Source organism: Vidua macroura, chromosome 20, assembly GCF_024509145.1.
Source record: "Vidua macroura isolate BioBank_ID:100142 chromosome 20, ASM2450914v1, whole genome shotgun sequence".
NCBI lineage: Eukaryota > Metazoa > Chordata > Aves > Passeriformes > Viduidae > Vidua > Vidua macroura.
In genome coordinates this window covers 6076548-6099365 of record NC_071590.1, presented here as the reverse complement: position 1 = coordinate 6099365, position 22818 = coordinate 6076548, and the positions used below count along the sequence as shown (strand labels likewise).

Below are 22818 nucleotides of genomic sequence, written 5' to 3'. Positions count from 1 at the left end.
AGAATTGCTTTAAATTATGTATTTGCACGAGGGGCAGTTTGCAGCCTTCTCCGGGACGATTAAACCTGAGTTTTAATTGTGTCACTGCAGTGGAACAAGAGCTGAGATTTGCCAGAGGCCCTTCCAGGCACTGCTCCCCCACTTTTCAACCTTTGGGAAGTGACTTCAGTTCTGAACTGCAGCAGTTGTGCTGTAAGAAATGCTGAGGGATTGCTCACCTAAGGAAAACTTGAACTCAGCCATGGAATCAAGAGGGAAAATCCCAGAGTGTTCACAGAACCAGGGAAACCCAAGCTCAGGCAAAGGGAAGCCAAGGGAAGATTGGCATTACCCATTTCCATTGGAGTTTACACTGTTATCTGTAAGGAAAACAACAGGAACTGCTTAAGCTGCAGGTAAAATTGCAAGTTTTATCTATTTTATCTGTCCCTGAGGGCAGCCAGAGCACGAGCACGATGCTCAGAATGAGGGGAGGCTCATCCATAACACATCAGGGCAGGGGGAATTCAGAATTCCAGGGGGAATTCAGAATTCCAGAGGGAATTCAGATGCTGCAGCTCCAAAAATGTTTTTTTGCTGTTTGTCTCTGGCTGAGATTGCTGGGTAGGAGCTACAAGGACAATTCTCCAGGGAAAAGAAATCTGGGAAGATGCTGGGAGAGATAAAAAGGACTGGAAGGTGATATTGGCATCCCTTTTTTCCTTCTGCAGCTGAAGAGTAGCCCCAAAAGTCTGGGAAAATGGCAGCCCCAGGTGGTATCACTGCTCAGGGCTGATTTCCAAGGAGGATCTGCTCAAATGATTTCCTTGGCCCACTGAGCAACTTCAAGCTGATACAGCACAGAATGTGACTCAGTAAAATCCCATCATCACTTGGCAACAGGAGGAAAATATAAAACCAGACAAGAACCAGATCAAATATTGACTTTGTTCAAGGGGAAATTCAAGGGGAGGAACGAGGGCAGTGTATTTCATGTAAGTAGGAAAGAAACCATACCTGGAAAATGAAGCATAATTTGTAGAGAAAAATCAACAGAAGTGTTTTGTATTTATCACCACAGCACTCAGAGCCTCTAGAACACTCAGCAGAATGGGATGTGATGGAGATATTGTAAATTCACTTTGGAAAAGGAGAGCAGAAAATGGGAAATGCTGTCCCCTACCCAGAGAAGTGATATGGGTTAATTAAGATGAAATCTTCTAAATTTTCTATACTAAACACTGCAAGAGGAGAGAAAACACAAGTGGTGCAATACATAGGAGATATGCCAGCAAAAAGTGAAAATTAAAAGGTTTTTATTGACTGATATGTTCTTCCTGAAAACTTCTTGAAATGTACAAACTGGACATTCAGAACTGATTTGTACATTCAGTATGTTACACTGATTCTTGGAGCCACTTGAGAGAGAGAGAGAGAATATTATTGTCACTTACAGGATGTTCACATCGTTGCAGACACCAAAAAGTGTGGATACATTCTAGCCTAAAAGTGAAACCAAAACAGAACTGGACACCATGGTACACAGAAATGCCAACCCCAGCTTCACACACCAACCCAGCCACGGGGACTGCAGCCCCCCTCTGAGTCTGAACCAGCACTGCTTATTAAATTCAACCCCTTTTCCCAGATTTTGGAGCTGTTTGGGGAGGGAGATGCTTTGGAGTGGATTGATTCCCTGCAGGGTGTTCAGGCAGTGTCTGTGGGGGAAGCGTGGCTCACCCTGCGTGGGATTCATTCCAGGGGGAGGTTCCACACAAATGTGTGCTCAGAGACCCTGCAATGCCCCTTGCTGTCCAAAACCCATCCCCTGCCACACAGCATTATCCCAAATTAATGACTGCCTGCTTGGAAATGGAGATTTGCTGATTTCAGGCCTGTTCCACCAGCCAGGGGTGATTTCACAGCAACCCCAGAGCTGCTCGTTTCACAATTTGAAATGAAATTCTCATTTCTCCAGAGCTTCTCATTTCACTCCCACGTTTGTTTTGGAGAGCTGCAGTCATTAAATGCTCACAGCAATGCTGTTCCTGAGCTCTGGGCAGTGCCTGTGGAGCAGGAGATTTCAAATCCTGTAGGTCACACATTCCCTGGGGACCTGGCCCACAGATCTGGACTTGTTTTCAATTCACCAACCTTTTAATCACAGTCTTGTGTGGGTTTTTTTTTTTTTTTTTCCCCTAAGAGCAGAAGGTCGTGGGTTCTGAAGAAAAGAGGTCTCTTTTATAAGCTCAATACAGTACTTTTATATTTCAGACTATGATATACAGCGTATACCATAAATTAAGACAAAAACTTGTCACTTCATCTATGTAGGCACAAGAAAATCAGTGACTTTACTGAAGTGGAGAAATCTTCAAGGGTATCATGATTCTGGACTCCATCTCCTGAATAAGGGGCACTGAAAAAAATGGAGAGGTTTTAATTTCACTGACAGAGTTCAGCACATTCAGTAATCATCCCTCTAGCACGGTGGTTGTGGGAAAAAATGATTTTAATATCATCTCTCTGCTCGTTTGAAGACAAATATTTCCATTCTTTTCACCAAAATGGAAGTGATCCTACATTTTTGTGGTGTAGCTTCCTTTGAAATGTGCCCTATGGAACCCAAATCTGACATGCTTGGCACACCTCTGGGAGTTTTGTTGTGACAGCTTTCTTTGATCTCAAAGATCTCCTGGCTTTTTGTTCCAAAGTCTAAATTCCCTTTTCCCAGCAATGCATTTAACAAGGCTCCTGTATTTCATTAAATATTCAAAGTAATCATTTAATATAAATTTCACTCCTGGCTCCCTAAATCTTTGGACAAGCATTTACATAAATCAGTTCTTCCACATTCCACAGAAATGCTGCTATAAAAATTCCGTATTAATGCAGTAATTTTTCAGCACTTGGACAACTTTTCCATGTACAACCAACTGCAAAATTCAATTTACAGCTCAGTGCAATGTCCCTCTGCTCCTTTACAGACTAAAAACTGACACAGACACACATTTCCCCCTGAGATACAGAACTTTTTCCCCCAGTGGGATGTGCTGAGGAGCAGAGAGGGTGGCACAGCCCAAAGTCTGCCCCCAGCATTCCAGAGAAGTTAATGGGTTACCTGTGTAATAAACCAGTTCATCCCAGCCAGGTTTGTGCCACGCTGCATTCCTTATATCTTCCCTGGTTTGCAGGTCTTTGTAAGCTGGGAAAACAAGCACAGAATGACTCCTTTCCCTTCTGCACAGGAAGAGATCCCTTACAAGAATTCCCAGGAGGAATTAGGAGGCTGGGAACAGCAGGAAGGAAAAAAATCAGGAGTTCTCTGCCAGAAGGAAAAGCTCCCAGAGCAGCACAACCAGAAGGAGCTGAGGAAGACAGAAAATACCTGGGCACAGGTAAGACAATGCAGGGGCACAGCTCTACATGAGGGTTGCCAGATTGCTGAAAGATAAAATTCTGGATTGTTGGGATATGAATTAAAAACTGAGTCATTTCTAGCAAATTATTGTTTTTCAAGTTGAAAAAAATCCTAAGGTGTTTATGAATATGAATGTACAGAGAGAGCCAAAACACCTCCATGCAGGAATGGAAATAAATGCCTGACTTTCCTTTCTGCAGGTGGGGTGAATGTGAGGCTTGAAATGAAACTGTAAAAAACCAGATTTCAGCATGAGTTGGGACAGCAGGGTCATGGCTGTGGGACTGAGAGCAAACACTGAGCTCCTAATGAGAAAGGGACAGCACAAACTGTGGGAGAAACAGAACAAACCAGGAAATGTTCATTTCTTGTTTGGTGAAGAATAAATTTGCCTACGCACAAGTTAAAAAAAATCAGCAAATTAAGAAATAAAAAAATTGGGGAAATAAAAAAAAAAAGTAAACCCCAACTTTTAAGACATTTCCTTTGCCTTTTGTAAAAATATTTCCTCCTGGGCAAAGTGACTGGGTTGGCTCAGTGGGAGAAGAAAGCAGAGAAGAGGAATTTACCCCAGAGGTGATGGACCATGTAGAGCTGTCCAATCTGGGAGAAAAATCCCCCAACTGCTTCATTGCTGTCCTGTCGGAACCGAATTGCACGAGCCCTGCAGGGGAGCAAAGAGACATCAGAGCCTGCACATCTGGGCAGGAAACCAGGGAAAATGGGAAAGAAACATTGGAAAATGGGAAAAAAAGAGAGTGGAAGGGAAGCTGGAATGTTCAACTGCACTTGCTGTGCACTTCAGCAATTAGAAGTAAGAAAAAAGCTGCAGCGTGCTCATTTTCAGCACTGAGTAATTAAGATTTACCTCTGTGTCTTGTTAGGATGCATTAAAATTGGAGGCTGCATTTTGACTAAATTTTGTATTAATAATTTTTCAGCCAAATTCAGGATAAAGATGATTGCTGGGACAGTGTAAAGTGGCCTTTTATACCAGGGTTTATAACTAAATCCTTAAGTTTAAGTCATGTCAGCTTTGCCACATTAATTTTCCACAGATTTTGTGGTAGTGGAATACAACTTTTTATTCATGCAGATCTTTGCATAAATTAAGATAAATATTTCTCTTGTTGTATCTTATAAAACTGATTTTCTACCCGTAGAGATGTGCCTATTTTATAAAAAAAACCCCTAAATTCAATTGTTCAAATAACTGTAATTGAAAAAAATGGTATCAATGACAAGTCTGAAAATCTAAGTCCTCACCTTTGTCCAAATAATTGAAAATACTCCAAATTGTTTAATTATCAACCACTAGAATTGCAAGGACAGAGAGTGTAAATTGAAATAAGCTTACACTGGTTAAACATAAGACAGAACCACAAGCATATAATCAATAGAAAACTGTCTCAAATACTTCTAACCCATATATTAAAATACAAAGGTGCTGCTCAGCAGCTTTTCAAGAAGCAACTTGACTTTGAAAGCTCCAAGAGCCAAGATTTCAGCTGAAAGTGGTTTGGGAAAGAGGAACCAAGTCTCCCAGAAAAAGTGCCACTCTTCCCAAGCAGCTTTCTGCTGAAAATCCAGGATTTTTGCAGCAAACTAAAAGGGTTTTGGGAAGCAAAGCCAAACCACAGAGGGTTGTTTGTGCACAAATTCCATTTTTTTCCCCTCAGAGGGTCACAGGATTGTCTGACCAGGGGTGCAAGTGCAGCAGCAGCCCCTTAACTGGGGGTTTGGTGGCTTTGGTGCCACCCTGGCACCTCCTGTCCTGCTTTTTCTACACCTGCACCTCTCAACCAGGAGCACCCCAAGGCTGAAGGCAACACTTACCTTAATTAATTAACACTTACCAGTAATTGCCCCATTCAATCATTGTTCCAGGCTGCAGAAACAAAACACACTGTTAAAGCTGCAGTTTAAAACGAAATATTATACAATTTTCACACCTTTCTGCATGGAAACCACCCTGTATTAACACAATCCCTTCCTGTGAGAGATAAGAATATTAAAATAATCTCTAATTGCTCTGTTTACCACCTCTTAGTCATCTCTGAAGCATCCCTCAAAGCAACCACAGGGTTTCAGCCCTGCAGATTATCAGGATCTTGTTGGAGCCTGCCTTCACCTCAGACCCCACACTCTGAGAGCAGCCCTGACTCAGAACCTGCTTGGATAAAAACCAGATTTTTCAGATAAGCTCTGTTTGCCTTAAAAACCTACCAAAGGTTTTAGGACAGCAGAGAGCTTCAAAAATCAGAAAGAAATAGAATTTGGACTTACTCTGAGTTGGTAGGATCTCAGCTCATAAATATTAGGGCCATCTCTGGGAACAGGTTCATTCCAGAAGCTGAACTCCAGCAGGAGCTGGTTCTTACGGGACAGGAGCATGTTACCCCTCTCCTTACGGAATTCTGTGAATTCCTAAAAAATAACAGAGCAAATGGGTCAAATTCTGCAACAACAAACAGCAGGACACCAGATGTGGCTTAGATTGGGTTTTTTTTTTATGCTATCAGGCTGGTGGGACAGTGAAATCCTGAAAGGAATCTGAATTCTCCCTGGGGAATCTGAGAATTCCAAGGATTTACAGGTGAAGTATTCAGGAATGAAACATGAATGTGACAATAAATCCTTTCTCAAAGAGGTTTCTGGGCTTGTACAGGAAGGGATGAGACACTTTGGTATCTAGATCTGCATTTTTTTATTTGCTCTGCCTGTTCTTTGCTCTGAGTAACAAAATCAGTTTTTTTTACCTTATTTTGACGAAGTTTGCTCATGACCTCATTGAGAGCTGGGTAACCTCCCTCATATCTCCACAAATGAACTGAAACAGAGAAAATGTCAGTTTTTTCAGGGATGTCCCACACCAGTGGTAGATCTTATGGAAAAATCACACTATAAAATGCTCTTCACACTACAAAATTAAACAAAAATAGAAACCAGGCAGAAAATTTGAAAATAGATTTTCACTAATAAAAGCACTACACAGTGTGTAGGGATAATGTGTAGCTTTTTGAAAGGGGTTCTCTTGGAAAATTTTGCAATTTACTCTGAGGGTGACAGGGGAATTTCTGAAAGGACTTTTTGTTGCCATGCTAGTAAGATGTGATGACTTGTCATGACTGTTATTGAAATTAAGATTCAGCTGAAGAGGATGACTTAGTTCCAAAAAAGTGCTTTGTACCAATTTCATCTAAGAGCAGTAGAGGGGCAGATTTTCAGTTCAGTAAATTACTCCAGCACACAAGCAAGACACTTTCTGTAGGACATGAAAAACGATGCAAATGTTATTTATGAGCTCAATATGAATAAAAGTAGAAGAAAATTGAACATTTGCTGGGGTTTCTCCTATAAAAACAACTCCAATACCAATGTTTGTATCTAAATTTTTTTTCCAAGCATTCACTCTTTAATAAATCAGAATAAACCCCTTTAATAAATCACAGAAAGATATATTTACATGCATTTAGTATAGAAAAGCAATCATTTCACCTCACAGAAAAATAAAACCTATTTTCTGCCCTCTTAAGCAGCTCTGTGCCTTTTCCACAGGCTGATGGGAGGCACCTCCCTGGGAGAGCAGATTTCTCCTCCTGCTCCTGCTGCCTCACCCCCAGGGCAGATTTGATGGATCCACCTGATATTAACCCAGCACTGAACAAGTCAAACCCCACTGGAAGCTGCTTTATTCCAGTGTTGCAAGAACATTTCCAAGGCAGGCTGGGGATGCAGTGACAGATCCAGCCTGTGTTCATCTGTTCCAAAAGCAGCCACTGGGACGTGCCTGAGGAATTCCCATTTCAATTGTCCTCGTTCCCCAATTCCCCTTCAACTTCCAGGGCTGGTCTCAGACATTGTTTGGTTCATCTGCTGTTAATTCTCTGCATTTGTTCAGTGTCAATACTGCAATATGCTGGCAGTGCAGGAAGAATTGATGTGTGCAGGAGTTTATTTTTTAATTAGGAAGCCACAGCACTGAGCCTGGCACAGCTCTCACAGAACCTCTATGGATTTAGATCTGTGGCTTCCCATTCCTTCCAATTCCCAGGGCATTTCTCAGGTTTTCTCTCTGCACTGGGCTCTTTGGAGTTACCTCTGTAGCAGCTCTTCAGTCATGTCTAGTTCCAGTTTGTTTTCATAGTTAGGCAGTATCCTTGTATGAACATGAACAGAAAGATTTTTATTTTCCCCCAGTAAAGTTTAATGCTAAGTTTACAATGCAGATGGCTTGGAATGATTTGCAATTAATTCTCATTCATATTCATCAATTCATTATCATTCATATTCATCAATTACAGCCTGAAAGGCTGAGCAAAGCTTTTATACTGCCCAAGGAGGGACAAACTCTGACTTTGCAAGAGTCACCCAGAAATATTCAGGAGCTGTGCCCACAGATTGTATTTTACAAATATATCCCCAAAACCTGTTAATTTTACCAACCATCACCACCTGGAAGACATGAAAATACATCAACAACGAGACAAAACTGAAGGGATGAAGGCTCTGCTGCCCAACCCAGCAGGACAAAAACAAGCAGTGCACATTTAAGACAGCTGAGGAGTGATGCACACACCCCCCTCACTGCACACAGGGGGTTTGGGTGTCAGCAGAGATGATTTAAAAAGAAGAAACCTGCCAAGCACATGGGTTTACATTGGGTTGTACTTCTATCTCCTACCAGCCTGATCTTGCTCTCCGTACCACGTGTTCCAAGTCCCCACCAGAGCACAAGGGTAGTGTTTTTCTTCATGAATCTTTGGCAGCACCTCTTGACTTGAAAACAAGGAACACACAGACACTGGGTTGCATTGCCTTCAGGGAGGCCACAGTTGATAAATGTATAACACAGCATCATGCTAGGAACATTCACAAGCTTTATTTTGCAGAGGAGAAAGCTGAAATAGCAAATTCTGCTATGCAGGGGGAAGGTGGCTACACCCCCATGGAGAATTAAGGTAAGTGTCACCATTTTTTTAGAAATCTGTAACGAAGATCTATAACATTTCTATAATGTATAACATTTACTGCATCTTTGGATGAAGTAAATTAGGTGTATCTAAATAATTATGTCTGTCTAAAAGGTTATCCAACACATCAGGAAAACAAATATCAGGATTTCTCACTGAAAACTCAGCCTACATGGGTGGTTTTTTTTTGAGGAAAAGCTTTTCTTTGCTTGAGGAAAAGTTCCCCTCAAGGGGGGAGAACTCAGAAATATGAAAGCACACTCTTCTAAACCAGTTACAACTGCTGAGCTGAATGAATAAAAATAATTTGGTAAATGAAATAATGGCTGGAGCTCACAGTATTGCCTTTTGATTTCAGAAAGTGCTCTTACTTTGAGGCAACTCACCCACTAATGAACAGTGGGACTGCCTTAAAAATACCTCCAACACAAAACTTCTGTCTGACTCTTCCCAGGATTTCTAACACTCTTTCAGACTTTAGAAGTGGCCCATATTAGCATGAGGAAATTAAGTTTTGCTGATTGCTGACTCAGTCAAGACAGCTTTCCCTGCACTGTGCCTTGATGAATAAGTCAATTAGTCTGGTTGAACTTTGTCTTTTCTATTTTTCCCTCAATAATGACCCTTCTTCCTCAGTTTGGCTCACAGGCAATGAGTCTCTGCACAGTATCAAGGAATAAAAAGTAGGCTGGGCTGGGGCTGGGAGTCATTGGAGATGAATTTTCCTCTGGATTCTGCCACTGACTTTCCAGACAACCTTGAGCAAATCTCATTAGCAATTTGTACCTCAACATTTTCTCACTAGCCAGTGTAAATAATATGATAAAATGACTCTCCAAGGATATTCTCAAGGATGTTTCAGCACCAGTTCATTTTTGCAAAGCAGAATGAGATCTTAGAAAGGCAGCTTTGAAGAGAAATGGGAAATTATTGCATAATTCTACCATATATTGTGCAAATTAGAGAAAAAATGCCCACTGAACACCTTTTAAAAAACCTATCCCTAATTCTTCAGAAGGGCTCCTTAACCACAGTGATTCATGAAATATTCTTGTAATTGTCTTCATCACATTATTTATTAATACCTGGTGATGATGATGATGACTAATTATCATTTTGATTTGATACAGAATTAACCTGTTCTTTTTTTTTTTTTTCTTTAGGGAGAGGTAGGAGGGAAATTCAGAAAGGCTTAATTTTGTTTATTACTTTATTCAAGTTGTCTCCTTGCCTGAAATATTTCAATTTGCTTTGGAAAGAATCAATCTAACCACAGATATTTCATCTGACTGCTGTCAGCAGTTTCTTTCTTTGCTGTTTGTCTCTTTCCTTGAAAACAGAAATCTCTGCTCTCACTCAACATTCAGGCAGCTCATGAAATACTGCAGAGAAGTGATTCCCTGTCTTGCATAATTGGACATGTTTATATTCAGCTTTTAAACAGCAAGCTGGCTGAATGCTAATTGTCCTTTACTGTGTATCTATTTTTTAGACAAAAAAAAAGCTAAAAATACCTCGATTGAATGTTTTTCTAGTGGCTTTTTATGCTTCTATAGCAGGGAGAACAGCTCTGGGTTATCCAGCCCAACACAGAGGGGACAGATGAGCTGAGCAGACACCCAGGAACAGCTGAGGACATGAGCTGGGACTTCCTCCCCTCCCTCCAGCCCAGCTGCTGTGCTCACACTTCAAAGTTGGTTGCAGAAAGGTGTCATTATGCTGAGAAGGTTTTTATTGTCAGTGAGAAAAGCACTGCTGGGTGCCAGGCTCACTCCAGCCCCAAATTTAAACACACAGTTCTTTCAGGGCTCCAGAGGGGGGGATTGTGGAGGCAGAAAATGAGTAATATTTCTGCAGGTTTACTCTTAAAGCAGTCAGTTTCAAATGTGAGTAATTCCTACGTGTTCTAAAGCTGGAACTTTTTGGGAAAGCTGTCCCAGTACTGCTCCCTCTGGAGGGAATCACCCCAGTGCAGAGACCCCATGCAAGGGTTTGGTAACTCCTTGGGAGCAGCTCAGCAACAGGGCTTGTGCAGAGGGATATAAATGAGCTGAGAGGAAATCAGCCCCGGGGTTTTTAACATCTGAGTTTAACACTGAGTTTATTTAGCAGTGATCTCTCTTTCCTTCCAGTGTGCAGACAAAACCCAACCTCAACTTGGCAGCTGCAGTGGGAATGCCAACATTCCACCTCTCCCTGCAGGGATCAGGAACTTTAAGACCACTCAGGGAAGGGGGAGAGCTGCTCCAGCAAATGTCACCAAAGCTCTCACGACAGGAATCATCCTCAGCTGCAGCTCAGGAAATGGCAACGCCAACAGGGAGGTGGGGTGAACTGACTACAGGACTTTTTGCTCTTTCATAGCATCTATTTAATACCAAATCCTAAAAAAGCAGAATTTTTGTCACCTCCCCTCTACATAACTATGACATCTGCCAAATCAACATGTCTAAAAGGTGAAAAGAGAGCTCCCACACTTACCAGAGCTTGTTGTAGGCCTCTAGACATTCAGGTTTGACATTGTGAACTGCAAGAACAACAAGAGGGCCGTGAGGCAGGCAGGGGCAGAGGGAGGAGTGGTGCTGTGAGCACAGAGCCATCACTCACACTGCAGTTTGTACAGGCTGCTGGTCTCTCTTTTGGCCAGGAGGTTGGAGTGGGCGTCTTTCCTGGGATCCACCTTGCGCACGAAGAGGGATTTTAACCAGCTGTCCTCGCGGGCGCTGCGGGCCGAGGAGCCCAGGCCCCTGCAGGGAACAAGGACCGGCCCTGAGCCCCGGCCTGGCCAGCAGGCACGCAGGGCAGGCAGCTGAACAGAACTGGGAAAGCACAGCTGGAGATTGCCACAGCACAGCGCACACCTGCACACGGCTGAGACTTCCCAGCAGGGCAGAGACCCCTCATCCCCACTGAGATTTATCATTTCACTAGACATAGTTGTATCATATATATATAAATTACATATAGAGACATTATGATATCATTTAACCAGACATTATTATATTATATTTAGACATTATTATATTATTTCACTAGACATTAGAGATTATCATTTCACAGTTATCCACTGTTGGGTTATGCTCTTTTTTGACCCAGAGATGGGGGCAACTGAGAGGTGTTTTAAAAACTTTTATTCTATTTTCTGTCTCATGTGAAGGGTGAGACAATATGTTATGTTATAATATGATGTTATAACTAATTATATAATTGTAATAAATTACAATATATAATTAAGATATAACATAATGTTATAATGATGTTATAATTCAAGCATCACAATCAGAAGCTATTTTTAATTAAAATACATTATTTGCCTAATTACAATTATAATTACATATAATATTACATATATAATATACTTACATATAATTATATATATATAATATTATATAATATAAATATTATAAAATAATTATTAAATTCTATGTTTCTTGGTCTATCAGCTGTAGCCACACCATGCTGTAAATGCTTCAAAGCCAATCATCTAAAACTACCCCTCGTGGGTCCCACTACAATGCATCTTTCATAGTTCTATTTCTCTAAAGTATCCAGTCTTATTTGCAAGGCCATCCTTTGAAACTTCTTTCTAGTTCCCTTTCTCTCTCAACAATGTCTGCTCTATTTTATGGCATTTCTAAGGCAGCATTTCTAATCTCAAAGTTTGCATATGGATGTATACTATGTGAGCATTCTGCCAGCCTTTGAGAATTCTCTACAAATCCATTTCCCACATTTCCCCCTCTCTTTTAAACAGAAAAAAAAATTATTTGATGGCCTTGTTCATCATTTGCTGGGCACAGTAAGGTACTAACATTGTCACTATCACAATTAATGTATATAAAATCTTCCACCAATTTTAAAAAATTCTCTACAAACCCATTTCCCACAATCCACATTATCCATGGTTATTCCCTGTGCAATGGCTGCTTCTCCTGCCTATTTATCCTCTTTTTAACCCATTGTTTTTGCCCAGGGCTGGGTCTGGCCTGGTGTAAACAGTCAGGAGTGAAAAAGAGCAAAAAACGTGCAGAAGGAAAACTGCACAGTGTAAATGGGAAAGGAACTGCCATATGTTCCTGTGCTGGTTAAAAACAGCTCTGCAAAAGGGAAAGGGAAATGTCTTTCAAGAGGAAAAATAGCAAGAAAGACTAATTTGGGAAAGAAGATGAGTGGTAGGAAATAACCAGGCAGGAAATATTTCAATTCCAGATTCCAGCAACACGCAGGGACACAGAGCCAGGCTCTCTGTACAACATCCACGTTTTCCCTGCCTCCAAACATAAGATGTTCACTGTCTTTTCTTATCTAATCTTTATTCAGCTTCTCCAAGTACACTTTCAAAATAGTGTCACCTCCCTTTACATCACAGCACACAGACCAAGTGATAACTGTGTTTTTTTAAGTGATGTGTTAAAGGAATTATTCCTCTTTTCCAGATGACCAGGACAAGGAATCTGATGCATTTAACTGATCCTCTACAATGTCTGACAAGCTCAAATGGTTTTGCTTCTTGCTCTTCCTTCAATTTGCCTTTTTTTGATAGCCCCACAGTAGCCACAGCGAAGAAAATTAATTCTGTCACAAGCTTCTCCTGAAATACTAAAATGTTAAATGTGGCATTTGTACCACATATATTTACTTCTAAGGTGGAAATCTCAGCCTTTTCCTATCTCAGATCAACTTTTCACCCTTAACTACTGACTTGTGGAACCAGAAGATAGCTGGACCTCCAGCCCAAAGCTTTCTACCAGGAAAAAAAAAACAGGGAAAGAAAATCTCAATTTCCTTTGGGAAAATATCCTCCTGCTCACACCTGTATTGCACAAAAGCAGTTTCTTACAACAATCCACCTTTTAATCCCAGTGTCAGAAAAGAACATAATGACCTGGTTCTGCCCATGGGAGCAGGATGGAGGAGAGGGAAAGTATTGCACAGCAGAGAAACAACAACCACAGCTGAGATGACCTTCAGCACGGAGAAATAATGTCTAAATCTTGGTGTGTTTATTGAAAACGGTGCCTTCCCTGCTCTGGGCAAACACACAAACATGTGGCTGTGCTAAGCAGCTATTCCTGAGGGCAGGCAGTTGAAGGGCATTCCATGATAAGGCTGCTGCTGGAGTGGAGCTTTCTCTGAGCTCAGAGCACAGGGATGAACCCCATCTCATAAATTCAAGTTTTGTTTTAAAAAACTTCCTCAAATTAAGCCCTCACTGGCTCCAGGAGGCAGAAGTCAAGCCAACTCCTCCAATACTCAGACCTGTAAACTCTCATTTTAAACCATTCCCTCCCCTTTATTAAACAAAGTTAGCAAAGTAATATTTAGAAAACTCATCTACAAGGATCATTGTTTGCAGCAAACTCTGAAGAGGAAAGAGAAATAATCCTGATGCTTTTTTTGTGAACTCCATCAGCAGCAGGAGTAAGCTGGAGCTATAGGGATTAACTCTGAAAAGCAAATTTCTTTGCTATTAGGAGAATCTCATGACTTGAATGTTAAAACTGCACCTAAAACTGAAGGCATGGTTAATTTTCAAAACAATGGCATGAGTAATACTTTACATGGTTGGAAAAATCTTTTCCCCAGCAGCTGTAAAGCTCCTCATGAGCACTGACTAACAAATCACAACTGAACAGACACCTCACACAGAACAAAGGTACCAGGCTGAGTTTATTAAAGCAGATGTTCACTGCACCCAAACTGAGATTCAAGGGCCTGACGTTTACTCAACATCCTAAAATACCACTGAACCAAGAAGCCCTGAATTGATCACTGGTTCAATTTTTGGGGCAATCTGTACCCAAAATTAGCTCTGGAGGAGCAAGGACTGAATTCAGGTCTTTTGACAGCTGTGAGCATCAACTTGTCTTTGAGAACTTGTCATCAAGTCCTCAAGCTGCAAATATTAACTGTGGGCCTTGCTTTCTTGCTGCAAAGGTTGGGCTCTGAACACAAAAGGCTAACACTGAATAGCTTGCTTAGATTAGATTAAAAATCTCAAGGAAAACACCTCTTTACACTTAGCTCCTGCTTTAGCACAAAACATAACCTGGGTGGGACACACCAGGTCAAGTATTTCGATTTTGTAGTAACCCAAATCTGCCTGGAAGAGTAAGAAAAACAACTTGTCTATCTTTGACAGTTTTTGATCTGTGGTCTAAACAAAGTTTATTTGAAACTAAAATAACCCCAAAACATGCAGGTAAAACAACATATTCCCTGAACAGTTGCTTGCAGGGATGCTTTTAGTCTTGCCTGTTCTGAGGCTTGAAGCAGCAGCTTTCCCCGTTTCAAAGAAAGGGAGGAAAAACTGTGTAGATCCATCCCAGCTTGGGAACTCCTGTGCTTCCATCACCCTGTGTCTGCTTCCTACACCGGGGAGGTGCCCCAGGAGCTCTGTGCGTGTGTGTGTGTGTCTGCACCTCGGGCACACCTGCACACAAATACAAATTTCTGCACCCCAAAACTTGCGGGATGTGCCTCTCTGTGTGCCCTAGCACCGGGAGAAGGGTGCCGAGCCCAGCTGCCATGAGAAGCATGGAAACACCAGTCGTGGCCGTGAATGGAGAAGGCAGGAAGATGTCGGGATGTGCAGCCCAGCCCTGGGCAAACAGGGATTTCGGGCTGTGCCCGCTGACAGGAGCGCCCTGTTGCTCGGAGGAGTTGGGATGCGGAGCGGCCGCACGCCCTGATCCTGGAGGGACAGCGCGGTGCGAGCATCCAGGTGTTTTAATGCCGGGAACACACGTGTGCAGGGCGCCTGACACCCCGAAAGCCGCGGGGTGCCCTGCCCCGTGCGGGGGTGTCCATGCGGGGATGAGCTGGCGGTGCAGGGAAGGGCGCTCCGTGCCCCCCGAGCCCGGGCACCGGCGGCCGCCTCGTCCCGGCGGGCCATCCTCCCAACCCAGGGGCGGACTCGGAGGAGGGAAGGAAGGGGCCGGCCTTGCGGCCCGTGACCTTGAGGGACACCCCGCCGCCTCGCACTCCCCGCCCCAGGCCCGGCCGCTGCCCCGCGAGCGGGGCGCCATTTCCAGCCGGGGAAGGGGACGCTCTGCGCGGCGGGGCGCCGGGTGGCTCGGGCGGCGCCGGCTCCGCGTGCGGCTTCCCCCGGCGGCCCCGTCCCGCCCGCGTCGCCCCCTCAGGGCTCACCTGAGGGTCAGCCCGGCGCCGGGCTGCAGGCGCGGCACGGCGGGCGCTCCCGCCAGGCTCCCCCGCAGCAGCACTCGCGCCGCCATCTTGCTCCCGCCGCCTCCCTCCTGGGCCGGGGGCTGCGGCCACGCCCCCTGGCGGGCAGCGCCGCCCGCGCATGCGCGGCCGTGGCGGCCCCGGGACCCCCTCAGGGCCCCTCAGCTGAGGGGGGAGCCCAGGCCCCGCTTTGGGGGGACCAAGTCGGATTTAGGGGGACCCTGCCCAGCTTTGGGGACCGCTACTCAGATATAGAAGACCCAGCTCTGGTTTTGGGGTTCCCCAGCCTCGGTTTGGGGGGAGCAAGTCGGATTTGGGGGGAGGACCCTGCCCCGGTTTGGGGAGATCGTAGCTGCATTTGGGGGGACCCCAGCCACAGTTTTGAGGGACCCACAGCCTTGTTTAGGGGTACCCAAGCACCAGTTTGGGGAGGAACCCACTTGGATTTAGTGAGACCCCTAATCTCCAGTTTGGGGGGACTCCAGCCTCCGGGTTGGAGCCCCCCAGTCAGATTTAGGGGAATCACAGCCCCAAATTTTGGGAATCCCAGCCCTGGTTTTAGGGGGACCCCCAGCCCCAGTTTGTTGCTCTCCCGGTACATTTTTCACTTGCTGGCAGCTGAAGGGTTTTCCTCACGCTCTGCTCCGCTGTACTCAAGAGATATTTTGGCTGAGGAGGAGGTGTGTGCTGGCATTGACTCCTTAAATCACTTCAAATTAAGGATAAAGTGATACTTAGGGTAATAATTAAAGGGCAGTTCTAAAAGCAACAAGCCAATAAACACAGAAAGCAGTCGGTGACTAATCCTTATCATTCCATGTAACACCTATAATGATTCTATCTTGGCCCTATAAACTCTCCCTTCCCATTTTATGACTTTTCTATCAGCACCTTCTGAGACTAATCCAGAAGATAACACATAAGATGTGCTTTAACATCACAAAAGTACAATCTTTGTACTTTAAAACAATTTAACCAACAATTGCCATCACTCTATTAAATAACACAGTCTGATAGGCAATTTGGTTTTAGTGACATTTTGATCTGACAGCGTGGTAAGTTCTTGAGCAACCCTCCCAGAGCCTACACTGGAAAAATTATAACCTTCTGTGATGAATCAATCTTATAGGGAAAAAAAAAGCATTTTCACAGCTACTCAAGGGAAATCACAAGACAAGAAAATATTCACTCCCCTAATTAGATGTAGATCAACCTATTAAGCAAATAGGAAACCTTTTCTATTTTTTATAATTATCTAGTTATCAGAACACTTATATTCCAAGTTCTGCTTGGATACAACTTCAGTGCATTTCCTACAGCCCAGGGCCAAATTCTACCCCATTTCTCCCAGTCTCTGCTCGGAGGAAGTTTCACATTTTGCATTCACCTGGGCAGGAATCAGAGCTCAGGTTTTTCCTTTCCTTTGATCAGCCAGCTCCAGCTCCTGTGGAATTTACACAAACCTAAACCTCTGCCACAAACAACAAGTAAAACCCTACAGCCACATGCTCAAGGCACTTCCTCAATCTCAGAGCCTGTGCCCACAGAATTTCACACAGAGACATTTCAGTGAAAGTTTCTTGACATCCCATATGAACACTGGCGTTCAAAGAGCAGCATTTTTTGCTTTGAAGCACCAAAGGAACTTCAAGTTTCTCATTCGTGCTGTCCCAAATCATTTGCTGAGTTCAGTCAGGCTTTTTAGGCAGCCAGAACTGATTTTGTGCAGGAAGTTAAAGGGCAAATGATCCTTAATAATCTGACAACAGCAGAGAACACAACTGGAAACTACTCAGTTGCTTAAAGTAAGATATTTTAGGTCAGAGGCTAAGATTTTAGGTCTGATACACCTTCTTTTGCTTCTGATCCTAAAGACCAACAGACACTTTGGAAAGGATTTCTCACAGCTCTCATATCCCACTCTCCCCTCCCACACTGCCCAATTTTGAGGCAGATGCCCTTTTAGATCCAAAGTCTGAACATGAGGCTGCTGCAACCTTTGCAGGCTCTCAGCTTGCTGAATGTCCTGGAGGAGAGGACATGAGATCCCCAGAGCTGTACCAGGATAAAGTCATCTTTCATCAGTAACTGCTCTGCCCTTTAGCTCCACGTTAAAACATGCAGCAAACCAGCACCTCTAGCTCCCCAAAATGTGTTATTTTAATTAGCTGTTCTGATGAGCCTAAATCTAAGCACGTTTAGGCTTTGTATTCTCACCAGCTCCCCTGTCCTGCTGGCAGCTCAAAGAGATCCAGCTCTCCCAGCATGAAATCCTGCCTTTGCACAGGGGACAGAGCCAACCACACTAAGCTGCCCAAAGCTTTGATTCTCACCTCTCTGCCACTAGAAAGGCTGTGCTTTTGTTAAGAGTTTGGAAGTCAGAAGGCACTACAAAGAGGAAATAAGGAAACAAGCATGCAGCTGGTTTTAAAATTCTACACTTCCTTTCAAAAGCTTTAATAGCATCATCTCCAGTAACCCTACAAACCACAAAAGACTGCCTGAAATACAGAACAACCAAATAATATAATGACCCTCCCACCAAAATTAAACATCACACGGTTGTAGTCTTGTCTAAACATAGAGAGGTCAATCCAGGAGGGCAGATGCCTTTGGGAACTGTCACTGGGGCAAAACTACAGGCAACAAAATGAAGTGTGAACACTAAACTTGCATTTTTCTCTGTATTTTCATTCAAAGCTCCAGGTGCCCATCAATCTGCAACATCTCTTTGCATAAGCAACTACATTTACTATTTATTTTGACTACAGATTTCACTGAAACATTTAACATAACACAGCAGGGCCTCAAACATCCCTGACAGAGAGAGACAAAAGCTGGAAGCCCTCTGCTTAAAATATTTCCCCCACTATTTGTCTGTTGAACAAACTTTAAGTTCCTGAAGTTTCTCACTTAGATAGGTGGTATCTGCCTCGGTGAGATTTTCTGAATCTGACAGGTTTTCCAGGAATCTGGTTCCTGCACAGGGCTTTCCTGTGATGGGATCTATGACATTGCCAACCTTGAACACAATTTCAGCCAGTTCGTGTTTCACGTGTTTGCCCCTTCTCTCAGGCAGAGCTTTCAGAAGAACAATGTCTCCAACAACACACTGCTGCAGTGGGTCATGGGCAAAATAGGTTTTTCTTTTGTTAAAGAACTGTAAAAGGAACAAAAAGAATAATAATAATAATAATAAAGAAACCTTGGTATTATATTTCAAAGTTACATGATGGGTAAATATATAATTAATATAAAATAAATTTCACTAAAGTCTTATGTATCTTTTAAAGTGAGATTCATTTGGGATCATGAAGAGAAATGCAACTGTGCACTCCCCAGGCTCTCCACAGAAAGCACAGAGCACTGCCCTTCCCAATCTCTTCTCAGGACAGTGTTGCCAACTGAGCCTGGAGGAAAGGAGATGGGGAAGAAAAAGCTCTGAAATCTGTATTTTGAAGTTTTTTATGTGAGAGTTTTCTTGCTGAAATAATTTTTTCCACATAAAAAAGTATTTTTTTTTCTTATTCAAACAGCAGAATTCAGACTCTTTTATGAAATAAATTTGGTTAAGAAATAAAGAAAGAAAGGTTCTTCTACTGGATAAAATATTGACATGGGCTCCACAAGACCCATTTTCCAATCCTGACTCTATCCTTAACCTTTTGGTTCCCAAAAGCTATTTATTCAGTGGTACCTCCATGTACCACTGTTTCCCTATTTAAAATGGAGAAAATACAATTTTTAACCTTCCTGTTTGAAGTGCATCGATATGGGATAAATCCAAGATCACAGTAATGTTACAATTATACATACAGAAAAAACAGCTATAAAATTTACTGTACAAGTGACTAATAAACTGTCAAGTCTCCAAAGCATGCACCACATTGTCATGAAAAATTAAACCTACGTGTGAAACAACAAAAGCTTACCTTCCCAAAAAGATCAAATGAAGTGCATTAACGAGGCACTTCAAAGAAATACATTTAGCAGGTAATTTGTAAATCCTCACCACTCACTGCTTTTCATCCTTTGCAGTCATCCCCACAGCCAGATCCTTAAGGAGTTTGATTTGTAAAGAGTCACCAAAACTTTTAAGAGTTGAATCAGCAGAACATTTCTCCACAAAATACAAAACCCACCGGGCAAGAGAATTTGGTGTTACCTTTAGCAAGTAGGGATCCAGCACGAGCCTCGTCACTCTCACTTTTGCAGTTTTCTGCATTTTGGTCCCAATTACTTTCCCCACTATCCATTTTGCATGGACAGCTCCACGTGGGACAGACATTGTTCAGTTATGGTCATGCAGTGCCTGGTAGCAAGAAAAGCAGACCTGTTATTGTAACCAAGTGAAAAACGTAAACACTTTCTGATCAATACCAAAACTTTCCATATTTTAGGCTAACAGCTTCATTAGGTCATTTTGTTGGGAGAACAGTTCACAACTCCATTTGTTGCACTGGCTCAGCCTTTTGGACAATATAGAAGGGATGTCACCACGTCCTTGCTATCAGCAAAAATTCCTCCAGGACAGCAGTAAAACTGGACAGAACAGCGTGAAGGGAGACCTTACACCACAAAAAATGAATCACCCCAATTGCCACAAACACAATAGAGAAAAGTGTAGCTGTGGAAATTATTCATTTAACTCACACTCCAGCAGCTGTTTTGGCTGGAAACCTGTTCATCAGAACAGAGTGCACCCCAACAAAAGAGCAGCCTACAGCTTTTGTTCACAGTCATTTGCTTCTGTGCCTCTCATTACCAGCTGAGCTGATGAAACCTAAGGAAGGTAATGAGTTTCTCAAGCCATAAGTGACACATCAAAGAGCTGTCTGATCTATAGTACATGTGTTTGCTTTTGAGTTCTTTCCTGCAAGTAAATTATATTCCATTACCTTATTTGGTTTAATTAGGGAGAGCTTTCTGTACCACTCTTGCAAGAGTCAGGGGAAAAGCCAACAGAAGACTTGAATCAATATTAAAACTGATGGAGATTAATGACTATTTTCTCTCCCACTCAGATACGTTGTTAAGCACAACCAACACCTGTGAACTCTCCATGCCCCCCAGTTTGTAAGACACTCGCTTTGATGTCCCAACACATCAAAAGCAGAGTTTAGGGATACAGGGACACAGCCATAGGATGAAACGCTTCGGCAAATACTCGGGGGCTGCTTTTCCCACGCCTAACTCAGCTGTGGGCACTCGGGGCTGGAAGGAATGAATGGGGGGCCCTCCGGTACCCCACGGCTAAACACCCCACGCAGCCAGGCGTGTGCAGCACGGGCAACACCCACCGAGCGCCGGCAGGCAGGGATAAAAGAAGAAAATGAAGAGAGAGAGCCCTGAGCCCCCCCACCGCGGCTCCCCACAGCGCTCCGCGCCAGGCCCTGCCCCTCCGTGCCAGCAGGGCCGCGCAGGCAGCGGGGCTCAGCCAGGCGGGGCACGCAGCACCCGGAGAGCAGCCGCGGCACAGGGGAACCCCCACAGACGAGCCCCGGCCCCGGGCAGCCCCGTCCCCTCTCACCGCCGCTGCCGCCACCGAGCCTGGGGGCCCTAAAGAGACGGGCCCGGAACGGGCGGCGCCGAGCACGGAAGCGCCGCGCGGCGGGAAGGGGCGGGGACTGGGCGGGGCCAGAGGGAGGCGTGGCTTACGGGGGTATTTAAAGGCGCAGGCCGGCGGCCGTCCCCTCAGAGGCGGTGAGGGAGAAATGGGTGTGGCCTGGAGGGAGTGGTTAAAGTTGTAAGGGATCCCTAAGCGCTCCTAAAAGATCCTTTAAGGATGGTGGAGGGGAAGCTTTAAGAGGAGTGGCTGAGGTCACTTAATGAGGCTAATGTCAGACCTTGTTGTGGTCTTCAGTATTCTCATGAGGGGAAGAGGTGGAGCAGGTTCCGATCCCTTCTGTCTCACATGTGACAAGGCTCGAGGATATGGCTGGAGCTGAGTCAGGGGAGATTTGTGTTGGATATCAGGGAAAGTTTTTTCACCCAGAGCATGGTGGAGCTGTGAAATAGGCTCCTTAGTGTCATAGTTACGGCACCAAACCTGACAGAGCTCAAGAGCTCGGATCCATGGTGGGACTCCTGGAACGTTCTGTGCACCGTCAAGAGGTGGATTTGATGTTCCTGATGGGTCCCTTCTAACTCTAATTCTGTGATGCTTTGATTTCAAGCCCAACTGTGTATCCAGCACTGCCACCATAACCCCCAACCACACCACCCAGCACCCGATCCCAACGTTTCCAAGGAAGGGAACCCCACCCTGGACACCCTATTCCCATGCCTGACCACCCAAACAGTGAAAACATTTTTCCTAGTATCTAATCTGAATCTCTCATCTCAGTTTAAAGCTTTTTTTTTTCTTGCCTTAAATGGAATTTTGGGGATGGAGCTGACTCAGTGCAGCCTCTTTAAGGTTTCTGCACATCAACAAATGCTGTGCTCTTTCCCCCGCTGATAAGTGATGGAAATAAGACAAATCTTGAAGGTTTTCCATATAAATCCAGAACAATTGTAGTAGGTATGGAGTGAGAGCTGGCCTGTCCTTGCTATCCATAACCTGGACATATATCCATACCCTGGCAAATACTCAGTTTCTGTAAATCTCTGTATAAAATGGAGGGTTTGCAAAAAAACCCCAAACCACTTAGAAATTGAATAATGGCAAAATTATTGGACTTTGAGGTAACAAGCTCCTGGTCTCTCCCTGTGACTTCAGGCTGAGGCCATCCAGTTTTTTATTTAAATGTGCTCAATTACCACTTTCTGCTGGGATTTTGGCTGCTGCCCAGTTTAGAGCCTTGCTCTCTTTTTGCTGTGGGTGTCCCATCATCTCTCAGGGCAGGAAGAGGGAATTATATTTAATTAACAGCACAATTCCAGGCAGTTTCCCTTCTTAAGGTGGCTGATATGGGGAGAACAGGAGACACTGCTGAAACAGTTTGATCAGATACCATCCAAGGAGTTATTCAGAAATTCATTATCAATTTTTACAGCTAGCCAAGCCGAAACTCGTGGGTTTCTCTTATTTTAGTGCCTGGTTGTTTGAATTACAGAGCAGGGAAGCTGGGAGGAGTCCTGGTGCAGGCAGGAAATGGTTAAGAGTTCCTATCACCTGGGAAAGCAATCCTTTGATTTTTCAGAGGGCGCTAACATGCTGCAGTTCATGGAAACAAAGGGAAGGGGATCAAGTAGAAAAGTTGTTCTTGGATTTTATTCTCAGTGGCAGAACTTCTGAGGGCTGGATATTGATGTCTG

General features: G+C 43.8%; 2 protein-coding genes and 1 long non-coding RNA gene across 3 annotated transcripts; 1 reads left to right on the top strand and 2 right to left on the bottom strand.

Annotated features, from left to right (window-relative positions):
* Nucleotides 1-1278: 1278 nt before the first annotated feature.
* On the bottom strand, nucleotides 1279-15640 carry NIPSNAP2 (nipsnap homolog 2). The gene is made up of 10 exons (XM_053995575.1): nucleotides 15523-15640; nucleotides 10981-11120; nucleotides 10855-10900; nucleotides 8085-8179; nucleotides 6160-6230; nucleotides 5687-5827; nucleotides 5257-5288; nucleotides 3970-4064; nucleotides 3101-3184; nucleotides 1279-2398 (listed from the first exon to the last, which is right to left on the bottom strand). The coding sequence occupies exons 1-10, from the start codon at nucleotides 15606-15608 to the stop codon at nucleotides 2334-2336; spliced, it is 855 nt and encodes a 284-aa protein (XP_053851550.1). The 5' UTR covers nucleotides 15609-15640; the 3' UTR covers nucleotides 1279-2333.
* On the top strand, nucleotides 3293-12990 carry LOC128817225 (uncharacterized). The gene is made up of 4 exons (XR_008440131.1): nucleotides 3293-3377; nucleotides 8293-8361; nucleotides 10506-10697; nucleotides 12810-12990. It is a non-coding gene; the product is annotated as an uncharacterized LOC128817225 (long non-coding RNA).
* A 2340-nt stretch (nucleotides 15641-17980) lies between the features above and the next one.
* Nucleotides 17981-21178, bottom strand: MRPS17 (mitochondrial ribosomal protein S17). Its single transcript, XM_053995894.1, has 3 exons — nucleotides 21089-21178; nucleotides 19724-19870; nucleotides 17981-18718 (listed from the first exon to the last, which is right to left on the bottom strand). The coding sequence occupies exons 2-3, from the start codon at nucleotides 19844-19846 to the stop codon at nucleotides 18428-18430; spliced, it is 414 nt and encodes a 137-aa protein (XP_053851869.1). The 5' UTR covers nucleotides 19847-19870; nucleotides 21089-21178; the 3' UTR covers nucleotides 17981-18427.
* Nucleotides 21179-22818: the final 1640 nt, after the last annotated feature.